The sequence below is a fragment of the Argiope bruennichi genome, chromosome 2, assembly GCF_947563725.1.
Source record: "Argiope bruennichi chromosome 2, qqArgBrue1.1, whole genome shotgun sequence".
Lineage (NCBI taxonomy): Eukaryota > Metazoa > Arthropoda > Arachnida > Araneae > Araneidae > Argiope > Argiope bruennichi.
The window spans coordinates 35,475,257-35,488,855 of record NC_079152.1 but is presented as its reverse complement, the minus strand read 5'-3'; the positions used below and the strand labels follow the sequence as shown (position 1 = coordinate 35,488,855).

The following is a 13,599-nucleotide window of genomic DNA, read 5'->3' as shown; positions in this document are numbered from 1 at the left end:
CTAAGAGTTATCACCGGAGATAATAATCCCTCTTCATAGGAGGGAGAGGGGGATAACCCATCCCTACACAATTGTAATGTTCCTCAGAGCGGCGAGAACTGACTGTCATAATGGAATCTTTTTTTTTCCTCCATATCTGTCTATTCCCAGTAGACTTAACCTGTTATATAAGGAAAACTTTTATCTGCCATTTTCTTTTTTTATTACACTGTGTAACTAACTATAAAAATGTAAAAGAATGAAAGAAACTGCAACTAAAAAGGCTTTCCAACACAGTATTGTAAATTCAGAAATGCAGTCAAAATTAGGATTTGAATTTTACTTTTCAGTAATTTCACAGGAATTGCTGCTATTAAAATTCCAATATAAAATTTATTTTTGATGACTGTCATGTAACACATTGATCAGCATAGTGATGTTAGTATCAAGGTTGTATGTCAAATTATAATTTATTTAGATAGCATACAAAATGTAGCTAAATCTCACTTTTTCCCCATTAAATGCAGAAATATAACATTAAAGAAAGATTCTATCAATAAAATACTTTTGGGTGTATTTTTATCTGGCAATTTTTAAATCATCCCGCTTCCTTTAAATCAATGGTACCGCTGCTGAAGAAAAATTGTATCTTCAGTTATATATTACTGAGAAAAGATGAAATTTCTCAAGGCATAATAATTATTTTATAAATAATACTAATTATAAAATCGACATTAACAATGGAAAAGTCTCCTTTCTCTATTATATATGCGGAAGAAGAAAATTGGAAGAAATATTTCCCCCCAGAAATTTATTATATTTTAATTTGTCATATTTTCAGTAATGCAGAATTTCAATAGAAAATAATATTCTTACCCTGATTCATCAACCCTCAGAGGGGGCACCTCGAAATGAGGATGAGATGCTTCCGGCATGGTGGTTGGATCTCGCCACCCTGGAGGGTACACAAATAGGTGGGGATCTGACTCCTCCCATCGATGAAGGGACGTACTTCCTTCGGGGAGGGTTGTACCGCGGCCGGTGATTGCCCTAAGGACTCAATCACAGTTTCCGCCAGTGTTGCTGTTGCTGCCGTCCGGTCATTTAGTTTTATGGTTTAAATCCGTGTGCCTTCGTGGCGGGTCGGAGAGTCAGTTGGTTGAATTACCCTGATTCCTCATTGAGGAAATTTGAATCAATTAGTGAAATAAAAGAACTATCCAGAAGGAAAGAAAGATTATTGATATAAATAAGTAGAGAATGGGTTGCCTCCAAATAGTTTCAAATAAATATCCAAATTATAGTTATGTGAATAGATTAGATTATCTGCTTCTCATGACCTCTTGTAGTTGTAAAATATCGAACGATCTTGGTAAAATGTCGCATTTTCTAAAAGACATACGGAAGGAAAATTTTTTTAGGTTGGTATGCCACTTATAACTACGTTATCCGAAAATTCCTCAAAGAGCTCAACAATACAGAGTATTGAACTAAGAACTATCAAATTTGGCACGTAGTTATTTCTTGGGTAGTAGATCCTAAATATTCTTTCCATTTTTTTTAAAATCAAAGCTTAACTGAAATTTTAATGCTTAGCTTTAATGATGAATTCAAAGCTCACGCTAATTTAACTTTACTGTGTTCCCATTTTTGTTTTCGTGCAATGTTTCTTTAATTTTAATACAATTTATAAGAGTGCTTTTTATTGTTATAATAAAATTCAAACTCATTTTATTTGTTTCATAAAATCTTCCACCCATAGAATGTGTTAATGCTATGATAATTTTTTCCCATTAAACATTAGCTATAAAGCTGATCTTTCACTTTAGTTTTAATTAATTACAATGACTTCAGCAGTTGTTCTTTCTGAAAATTTTATGTAATAAAAATCACTATGTATAGAATTCAATAGTAGATGTAATCAAACCAAACTAAGATAAGGTAGACAAATTAAACCTAAAATATTATCATGGCACGAAGTTTCAGATTAAATGTTCGAATTTTCTACAACTTCCTATTTTCAAATTTTGAACTTGTTTGAAAAAAATTCAGGATGTGAAAACTTTGCTTTCAGGACTTTATAATTTCAAATTTTTATTTCCTTTTTTTAAAAACTGCAACTATTTGTATTAATCTAAAATATTAGAATTTTGAATGTTTGTTTTGATATGAGTTATATTTATTAACTTAACAAAGGAATTATTCCTATAATTTAAATCATGTGATATATTTATATGTCGCCAAAATCAGAATTGAATACTTTAACTTGATTTCAAACCATTATCTCACACTATAATTTTATTTTTAAATAGGTAACCCATTCCAATGTGACTGCTTGATGCTTAGTCTGTGGGAGTGGCTGCAAGAGCACGGGAGGCTTATCAATCAAGAAGAAAGCCCACTGGTATGCGTACACCCGGAGAAACTTCGTGACCATTCCATCCTTACTTTGCATCCATCTGATATCTGTCCATCACCTTTACTGTCGGATCTAGAAGTCCAAAGATTGGATTCCAATCACTTGACCATTACATGGGAAGTCCAGAACGGGACTCTCATTGGAGGATTCACTGTAACGCACCACATTACAGCGTCTCGAACCCCAGTGGTTTTAGCTAACCTCCAAGCTACCGCAAGACGTCACGATCTGGAAGATTTAGTGCCAGAAACATGGTACACCGTCTGCGTGACAGCGACAGGCAAATACCTAAGAATGTATGGAAACAAACCTACACCTTACGTCACCGAAAACGAAAGGACTACTGAAATGACTGCAAACAACAGGAAGTGCCTCCAGATCAGGACACTTGCAAAAACCGATAAGACTAAAATAACCTTGTCCACTTTAGGCATCATTTTAGGCAGCAGCATCAGCGCTGCCTTGGTTCTCACTCTTTCCATCCTGCTCACAGCCTTAAAGTTTCGGCGCAGGAGACGTAGGCCAGTGAAGAATGATGTACCACAAGAGTACATATCGTACCGTCATTTCTCAATACAATCCTCAGAAGGGGTGTATTCGTGATCTATTCGTTTCAGCTGAATTTGGAACACATCTCATTTCCTTGTCTTTCAAAGGAAAGTGCAGTGAGAGATAGTCTTTCTAGAATTTTTGCAAAAAGAATTAAGAGGAAATTCCCTATGATACTTTTCTTGCTAATGATTATTTCATTTGGATATTCATCTATCATAAGGATATATAATGAAACGTTTTTATTTTATTTCGTAGAATTTTGTTTGAAAATTATGGGACGTGTCCCTAAATACCTACAATTTCAAGTTATTTCTGTAACCAATGCTTTAACTTTCTCTTACATGTTTTAAAAGTGAATATTCCCTAAAAGAAGGGGGAAATACTTTTTTTCCAGAAAAATATCATTTGATTATACATTACTTTTTTCATGAATTCATTTTTTAAGTCTAATTTGATGAAAGTGATATTGGCAAGACTCTTTTGATAAAATGGAAGATAAGTGATGTTTTCCCTAAAAATCTTAATTTTCAAAATTCCAAAAAGGGAATAAAAAAATACCACCTCTTACCACTCTAGCATTGAAAACTATTCTTCCATCATCTGTCAATGAATCTTTGGGAATAGACCGAGATAATTCTATTGGATTATTCAATTCTCACACAAATGTTATGAACATTATATTCAAGAAGATGCTTACAATGCACTACTTCACCATAAAAAAAGAACCACCTTTTTTTTATTGCAATTCCATATTTAGTCTTACATTCTTTTTTGATCAAAAAAGCATTTTTTTTCTAATTCCGTTACATGATTTGTACTTTTATATAAAGGACCCAATGGACAAACTATTCTCCTTTTAAGTGATACTTTTACACTAATGCGAAAGTGCTTCCCGTTTCTATCAGAGGCAAACCATTCATCGTGTAAATACTAGTGTCATCGAAGCGAGCACTGATCCACTCCAGCGCTCCGCACACAATTATCGTCAGAGAGGAACTCTTTTGACGGGCTAATCTTCTAAAACTGGCGAAATTCGTGCAAGACGAGCAGCAGTTTGCCATAATGAACAGTGGCCCTCTGCTCTTTTCAGGGCCTAGACTAATGAGGGCCGCAGATAATCTGCAGAGGGCAACAATCAGACAGTTACATTTGTCAAGAAGCTCTACAAACTCTCGAGGGAACTTTCAAGAGGCAAGACTGTACATATTTCCTGCTTCGGACGCTCGGATTTCTGTGTCATTCTGCTGCAGGTGAATTGGTGAATTTATAATGGCGCAGGATCTCAGACCTCGGACACTTAATCAAGTTCGCACTCTCTGTATATATATATGGATGTGTATATTTCACTTTTTTAAAATACAAGTTTCAGGATCTTTGAAGAAGGTTGACACGTTCTTGTATGAGGCCATTGTAAATCAATAAATGGAGATCTGAAAATAGGTTAGTTATCATATTTTTATTTTCTTTCATTTTGTAAAAGTGAAATTAATGAAATATTTTTCATCATTTTCCAAATGAATATTTAATATTTATATCATTATATATAATAGACATTTCTCTTTATATAAATGCATATTCTACATTATCTTCAATAATTTGATAATTTCATGAAAATGCTGCCATTATTTAAATTCCTCCTCTCTATTTCCTAAATATTAAAATAAATGTGAAATTAATGTAAAACATACATTTTAGCAAATTTGTGGCCGAATAGAAGAAAAATTTCAAAATTTTAACTTTGATTTATTCTATCCCGGCGTAATTTATGCACAAGAATAAGTGTTAAGAAATACGTTTTATAAGAAATACGTTAAGAAATACGTTTGCATCGCGATACAAGAGGGAAAGAGAGCGAAAATTTCCCTTCAACAGTTTTTTCAATAAGACTTTGATCCATGTCGATTTAGGATAGGAAAATTTAGGTATCTTTGAAAGAATGTATTAAGCACTTAAGACTTAAGGCCGTTTACTCGGAGCATGAGAACCTGTTAAAATTTACAGTTGTATAGAGTACTTGTAGCATTAATTAAATAAAATATGAAACTGTATCAGGAAATTAGAGACCATTTTAAAATGAAGTTAATATGATCTAAATTAATATACAAATATGGAAGTGTATTATTTAAATTAGATTTAAAAATATCATTACACACACACACACACACACACACACACACACACACACACACACACACACATATATATATATATATATGTATATATATTATATATAATCCAAATTTATGGAAGTATAATAAATTAATTAGGTATTTTACAAAGATAGATGAGAATTTTAAAACCATATAATTAAATAAATAAAATTTCAATCCGCTCAGAGCAGAGATTTAGTGTAAAATGCGTTTCTGCCAGAATTGTGCTAAAACTGCTTTCTTCAGATTAAAAAAAGAATTCCAATTTTTGCTATTCTCGATCTTCTTGAATGTTCTGAAAATAATAAAACCTTCTTGAAAATGATCGCAATATTCGATGAATCCTAGATTTAAGTCTATGATTTTGAACAGAACTATGACTTAAATCTATGGTCTATGATCCATGATCCTTTGCAAGCAGTTAAGCCTCACTGCTCGCAAAGGAAGAGCTCCAAGTTTTTCGAGACTGAACGAAGAACAAATATGAGGGCACAATACACATGTTTGTTGAATTATTTATTAAACAGGAAGTAGTTGAGGCTATGACCTCATAAGTCTCTGCATATGCGAAGGAAACTTAAGGCTCAGTATCTGCCCAGCGTTTTTAACTGTCATGTCTTAACTGTGAGCACATGGTATCATTCCCTATATTTTTTTTCCTCATACTTCGAAAAAATAATTCTGTACAAATAATTAAGTAATAAAATATAAATCTAAAAATTTGTATTTGAATTAAATCTAAAAATTTGTATTTGAATATTGCAGTTTTGTACACCATTTTTATTGAAAAATATGTCGACTATTGATTTTTTTTATAAGATTTGATGCTGATACAAAAAAATTCCGTCCAAAGACAAAGTATTTTGATACTTAGTAATGCTAAATTCACAATAAGAACATTATGTGACAGGCATAAATGCAGCATACAATAGGGAAGGCAAATGATTTAGCAACACATTATGAATTAAAATTCTCTCAGGTTAAATAAAATTATTTTATTTATAAAGGAATGCCAGTTTTCTGAATGAAGCAGGAAGTATTATGCGATTATGAATCCTTAACACCATGGGTCCCTTCTGATTTTATTGCCTTATTGTTAAGCCTCTGTCCTAGGTGATAGTTACTAAGGCTGTGTACTAATGTGTAATAACTAGAGACGAAATAAACTTATCAAATCCTTAGCATCACATAACCTTCCTATGATGCTGTGTAGAAATGTAGAAGCAATCGTTAAATATAAAGTGGTGATCTGTTTAGATTAAAATATACAAAGAAATTATTTACAGAGATTGATTTTAACATATCACACTCTACTTAGGAAAATTCTCCCTTTCGCCTTACAAAATATGCATTTCAGACCAGGAAATGAACGATTTGAACCAAAGTTTTATATTTTTCTTTCTCAAAGAAAGGTAGATGTAGAATGACTAAAACTCAGTATGACATTAGAATAATTGTAAAATAGCTTGAAAATTTGATTATACACTGCAACTTTGTTAAGAAAAATACGAATTTTGTTGATTTAAAATGAGTTTAGTTTAGTTTAGTTATATTAACGTCCAGTTGTGAAGCAACACTAGAGCTATTTTGGGACGGACCTCGTAATTTTGAACCGAGGTCAGATGACGAGGACGACACCTGAGCTGACACCCTCCTCTCCACACAGCACCACACCAGCGGGAGGACGTTTGGTCTGACGGATTTAACGTTCAACAGACCCCCTTACACGACGGTCATTCGGTGGAATCGGGTCACGAACCTGAAACCCTACGGCTCACAAATCGAGACCTTACCATTAGGCCACCGCAACCCTGATTGTAAAAGGATATTTCATACATATAACTTAAAGATTTACCTTGAAATAAAAATATATTTAACTGCTTTTCTGAACTTTAACAATACATTTTTTTGTATTATCTGTAATTTAACAAAAGTTTTAAAAAATATATTAAACATAAATAAAAATAGGGACTTTATAATTATTTTTCTTAATATATGATTTAGGACGAAAAACTGAAATTAATATATATGCAATTAATATTAACCCTTAACTGGGGACGTGTGGTCTGTGAGACCGTGAGCGATGGATTTTCTGTCACCCCTCTATTCTATTTTTAGCTCAATTGAATGGATTGACCCTGTAGCTTCCTGTTTTATGACCTTGAATACACGTGCACTTTTTCAACCGATTTCAGCAGATGCTTTTTAAAATAATTCGGTTATTTATTCGAGCGAGGTCTCTAAGACCGCATCTCCCTGTTAGTGTCCCAGTGATAAACAAGGCTTAGCAGATGGCGCTAAAACTTGGGCCCCGAAATATCATCCAGTTTACTGATCCTATTATGAAGCAGTGCTCCAGACCTTTTTAAATGAAGTATAAAGTGATTTTAGTGATAAGGATAATTGTACAGAAGAGTTTTTCGATGAAAGTTCGCATTCAACTGATTTTGATATGTATGTTCAAATATAATTAATTTTTATAGTGATAATGTATCTTGAAAAATTTATAAAATATATTAATATACCAAGATATATATATATATATATATACACACAGAATTTAAAGGTTGATTTTTATACTAGTTTTTAACCTGTATGTTTAAAATGCCCTAGAAAATCGTGCTATGAAAGTCACACAAGCCGATAAAAAAAAGAGTCAATTTTACTCATTGTCATTTTTTTTTTATTTTTCATATAATTGTTGAATTTTACATTATATACTGTAAAAATAAATATGATTTAAAAAGTAAAAAGTAATATGCTTTTTCAAGAATATTGTTTATTGTAACATGTAATTTGGAAAGAAAATGTATGTTCCAACGCATTTACTTTTTTCAATGATAATATATTTTGAAAAATTTCTAAAACATATCTATATATCAAGAAAAATATCTGTAAAATACGTTGGCAGATTTACATACTAATACATTCATTAGAAAATTCAATTTAAGTGTAAATGAAATGCGGTCTCGTAGACCGCACCTCCTCAGTTAAGTCCTAAAATTCCACCTCCCCAGTTAAGGGTTAGTATCAAAAGGAAAGGATTTACTTAGTGCATTAACTAACTACTTACTATTTTAACTATCTATAACTATTTGACTATACTGAATGTAGGTTAAGTATGCATGAGTATTTCTGAGTACTGTGTCTTTTCATACTGTAGATAGAAAGCAAAAATTGACCGAAGTAAAAGCTTTAAGTAAAGTGTCCTGAGACCACAGAGGCATTATTTCAGACATTTTATTTTTATAAAGCTTCGCTTCATCTTAAAACTTTAAGATGAAAAGAAAGGCATTTGAATAACAAAAGAGAGTGCTGAAACTTAACTTTCCTAAACTTTTAATGCCATTATTCGAGCTTCTCAAAAACTATACTTGCACTTCTGCCGTGCGCAAAGAGAAAGAAGTAAAATTGAAACCAAGCAAAAATTTAGTTTTTCGAGTGGAAATAAAAACATTTTCCCCAAAACTAGTTCAGTCATCCTTCCACGACTTTTTTTTTTTTTTCTCCCTTCAAGTTAAGATGCCAACAAATATTAATGGTTGTTTTTTTGGGAAGATTCCAAACGAAAGCAAGATAACTTTGCAGAAAGAAAACTTTATTCTGCTCTTTCTACATATTCCTCTCACCATCTTTTTCTCATTCATGATATTTTACACCGCCGGGAATTCACGTGATTTGAATGAAAGGTTTGGGAAAGAAGAATCATTTCGTTGCGTTTAATAATGACAAATTGAGTAAAGCAGCAGATAACATTTAAGTTTCTTAAAAATGGAGAAAATAACTTTAATACCGAGTTTTATTAATGCTCCGAATCCTATTACACGATCATTTAAATCCAGATTAAATGTGAATGAATGATATCATAGGAAATCTTTTACAGAAAAAAAAATCCTGCTTAATTTTTTTTTCCTGCAAAATTTGAAAGAAAAGTAGATTAATGAATTTATCAATGAATAAAGTTTTTATCTTCTTTAGATTGGATGGGGAAGAAGTTCTATTTAATAAAAATTCAAATAATTTCCAAAATCATACCTTTATCTCAGCGGAACATTCTTTTTCTTATGTAGTAGTAAAATTTGAAATACTAAAGTGGTAATGTAATCTCTTCAGTAAGTCATTCTTGTTGTTACGTATTTGTCTTCATTCAAGTTACTAAACTACAAAGAAAAATTGAAAAAAATTACTAAAATATCAATAATTATTTCAGTTATTAGAGATTGTAAAATAAATATTTAAAATATCTCAATACATCAGATAACTATAAAATTTCATTATCATTTACGATACCATTTATTGAGAAAAAGAAATAATATATGTACCGGGTGTCCCATAAATTTGTAAATACTTTAAAAATTCATAAAAATTGAAGGAATGAGTATATTTTAATGCGGTTTGCGAAACTGTTATTCTCATGAAGGAGGATTTTTTTTCATACAAAAAAAAAAAAGAAATAGTTCAAAAGTTTGTCGATAGAGGGCGCTAAACACAAGCAAAACACACAATTCTACTGGAAAAATACTTTTATTTGCATGCAAGCAATTGTTTACATGCTTATCACACCAGTACTACAGTAGTTCTATGTGTACGCCATTACCACAAATAACAGTTTGGAAGCGGGAGACAACACTGGTAACTGCATCAGACAGCATATCCGGATGAATGCATGAGATTTCGTGAGGAATGGCTTCCTTTAGCTGCACTAACGAAGTTGGCCTATGGCGGTACACCCGAGACTTAAGGTAACCCCATAGGCAAAAATCAAGGGGTGTTAAATCTGGTGATCGTGGGGGCCATTCATATGTAAAGTGACGGCTGATTATCCGTTCTTCAGTAAAAGTTCTTCTCAAAAATACCTTCACTTCGGTGTCGATGTGAGGAGGTGCCCCGTCTTGCATGAATGTCACTGCGTCAAGGACATCGTGTTCCAATAAGGACGGTATCACTTCCTTCTGTAATATTTCCAAGTAACTTGTTCCATTAACTGAACATGTCTTCCATCCTGCTTTTTACAGGGCTTTTCAAAGAAAAAAGGGCCTACAATAATGGATGCAGTGAAACAACACCAAACAGTAACCCGTAGTGAATGCAGGGGCTTCTCATTGTAAGCATGTGGATTCTCATGTGCCCATATTCTACAGTTATGGGTATTAACTGCTCCATGCAAAGCAAAATGAGCCTCATCTGTCCACAATATTTTCAACAGCCATCGCGGATCATCTTCAATTTTCGCCAAAGCCCAATTTGAGAATTCAAATCTCTTAGCTGTATCATTTGGTAAGAGCTGATGTAGCGATTGCAATTTGTATGGGTACAATTGCAATACACCATGAAGGATACGGCACACGAAAGTCTTTGGTATACCAGTTATTCGTGCCACTTCTCGTGCGCTACTGACTGCACTTGTAGACTGTTCCCTTAGCGTGTCCATTTGCGAAGAGACATCGGGGATACGGACTGTTGTTAAACGAGGTGCACCACTGCGTGGCCGATGACACAATTCCAGTTTTTTCGAAACGGCGTACTAGGGAAACAAGTCCAGCAGGAGTGATCGGACCTGAACCTTTCTTCAATCTTTTCTGGGTCCTAAACTTTCGTAAGGCTTCAGCCGCCGATTCGTTGCTGACATAAAACAACTTTATCAATAATGCTTTATCCACCAGTGTCAACATCTTAATACGAACCTTATGCAAACCTTTAGAAATGATGTGTCAATCGCTCACTCTCCCTTTCATAAGACTTTAATTTGCATATTTCCATTGATTTGCTTGTGTGCAGCACCCTCTATTGACAAATTTTTGAATTATTTTTTTTTCTGTATCAAAAAAATTCCCCTTCATGAGAATAATAGTTTCGCAAACCGCATTCAAATATACCCAGTCCTTCAATTTTTATGAAATTTTAAAGTATTTACAAATTTATGGGACACTCGGTATATATAATTATTTTAACATGAATGATTGTTGCAATCAAAGTTTTATTATAATAACTATGCCAAAAAGTTTCAAAATTAATGTTATTTTAAATAAGTATTGCATAACTCAGTAAAATTACTATATAAAGAGTGCCCCAAAATTAATGCAAGAGTGTAATTTGCCACCATTTGTGTAGTAAAAAGTTGGCAACCTCATTAAAAAAAACCATTTGACAGCGGATAGTTTATTGTTAGTTAAAAATTTAGCGTTACGCGATAGAACAACGTGTCAACGCAAGATTTGAATTAAATAAAAAAAAGTCTTTTTTTCTTTAAATTGTTATATTTTTATTGAATCGTTAAGAGCAAGTAACATACAGGGCAAAAATAAATAACATATAGGACAAATGGCCTCCATGGTTTGCTGGCATCTACGCACACTTTTGTCGATATTTTTCATTACTATTTTGCATAAATGTGGCTGAATTTCGTTGATGCAGTGTTGAATTTCCTCTTTCAATGTGGGTTTGTTGGTAGAGACCTTTGGCTTCAAATAACTCCATAAAAATAAATCCGATGGTGGGGACTAATTCACAAATTTTCGAACTATAGTCGCCAAACTCATTATTTTTGAAATACTGTTCAACAATGAAAACACGTAGTTCTATCGTGTAAAGTTCCAATTTTACTAACCAGAAATTAGAAGCTATCAAATGGGGGTTTTAATAGGATTGCTAACAATTTACTAATTGGCTAATTCAAATATTACATTAATTTTTGTACACTCTTTATTAATATGGTGGAAGAATCTTATTAAAAGCGTACTTATACTTTATATATACCACCCAATGATGCAAGTCTATTGTATTTTGAGATGAGATTGATAGCATATCATTTGAAGACTTTCTCTTAAACGACTTTACTGTTTTTGAAAAATATATATATATATATATATCGGCATTTTTTTTAATTGCTAATATTTACAGCATTTATGAATAATCAAAAATACCGTCTTTGGGAAAGAAGAACGAAATTACTGTAATTGAAAAGTGCTATGAAAAAATTTACAATTGTTTTAAAAATTATATGACATTCCCTTAGTTATTCACGATTCTTAAGATTGCGTAGAAGCAGTGGATTTCAGTGAATGTTACATTCTTTAACCTTCCTTCGGGCGCAATGCAAATCCTAACACGATCGGGCGCAATTCATCTAAGAGATTAATGTTACTCAATTAATGCAATTTTTGAATGTATGTTAAAAAATACATATTAAAAATTTTTTTCACTTTCATTTGAGTATATTTAGTATGAGTATTTGAGTATATATGAATAATCAATTAATGTGACTTCATCTCACAGATTAGTTGCGCCCAATGGAAGGTTAATATTTCTTCCCGCCCATCAACCCTTATGTATTGCTGCTAACTCAATGAGAATGCACCATATTCTTTTAAAGAACATTTGAGAATTTGGAATATTTAATTCTGTAATAAATAAGAGTTTGAAGCATAAGAGTTGCTCTGCTTTACAAAAAGAACTCTTTGCTGACAGCATTTGATGGATCTCTCTTTCACAGATCATTAACCCTGATTATTCCATGGTATTTTAACTGGCTTTTATTTCAATTTATCTTCATGAAAATGTATATTTATTATGTTACAAAGCCATAACTTGCATTTCTTTTCAGTCTTTTATTTTCTTCTTTTAATAGGATAATCCACGATCAACTTGCTCCAAAGGGAATCCCAAGTTCACTTGCGTGATCATGATCAGGATAAATGAAGCAGAACTCTAAGGAATATCCACCAGTGGGAGCGGCTTGTCTATATTTTCTTCTACTCAGTGTATTTTCATGGAAAGGCCAGATTTTCTTCTTTGCAGATGCATAAAAAGCGTGTGCCAAAAACTTTAAAGTAGGAATATCCCTAGGATGATTGCAAAAGAACATTCTTTCACGAAAGAAGTTGTTATCTCGAACAACCGTTGAGAATCTAGAGAAAAAGAAATGCACCTGTCTAGATACTGTATGTTTGAATCTGGAATTTCACAGACTGAGTCTCATATAGTGTAACGTGAAACTCTAATAAGTATTGGATTTTTATTCGTATGTCTGCTTTTTTTTCTTGAAAGGGATTTTGGAACCCCAAAATTCCGCTTCTTTAAGAAATACAATTCTTCCATATATTCAAAGGAAAACAAAAAAACAGAAAAAAATACTAGCCAACAACATAAAAATCCATCAACATTTTACATATATAGTAATAAAATGAAGGGAAAAAGTTTATTCCTCTCAAAACAAAACAAACAAGACTGATTTTTAAAAAGTTTACTACATATTAAAAAAAATTTGCTCTTTTTATTCCATAACCAACAATTAAAAACTTTACTAATTGATTTACTTTTTTTGAGAATGAAGCTCTGAGGAAAAATATTTCTTTTACTGTGTGAAATTTTCACATTTATACGCCTTTTAAAAAATAAAGTTAACTTAGCCTAGTTGACATCGAATTTTAAATTGACGTGTAATTTATTTTGGGACAGATCTTAAATTTTGAATAGTTGTCAGATGTCAAGAACAACAAG

At 32.4% G+C, this 13,599-nt stretch overlaps 1 protein-coding gene across 5 annotated transcripts in view; it reads left to right on the top strand.

The window, feature by feature from the left end:
• LOC129958118 (protein artichoke-like) overlaps positions 1–13,123 on the top strand; it is a 433,828-nt gene extending 420,705 nt beyond the window's left edge. For all 5 annotated transcript variants that reach the window (XM_056070331.1, XM_056070317.1, XM_056070339.1 and 2 more), the window contains 2 exons: positions 2,292–4,390; positions 12,728–13,123. In XM_056070331.1, the coding sequence (XP_055926306.1) occupies positions 2,292–3,001 (710 nt within the window). In that variant the 3' untranslated portion in view covers positions 3,002–4,390; positions 12,728–13,123. The remainder of the gene's footprint in view (positions 1–2,291; positions 4,391–12,727) is intronic.
• The last annotated feature ends 476 nt before the right edge of the window (positions 13,124–13,599 follow it).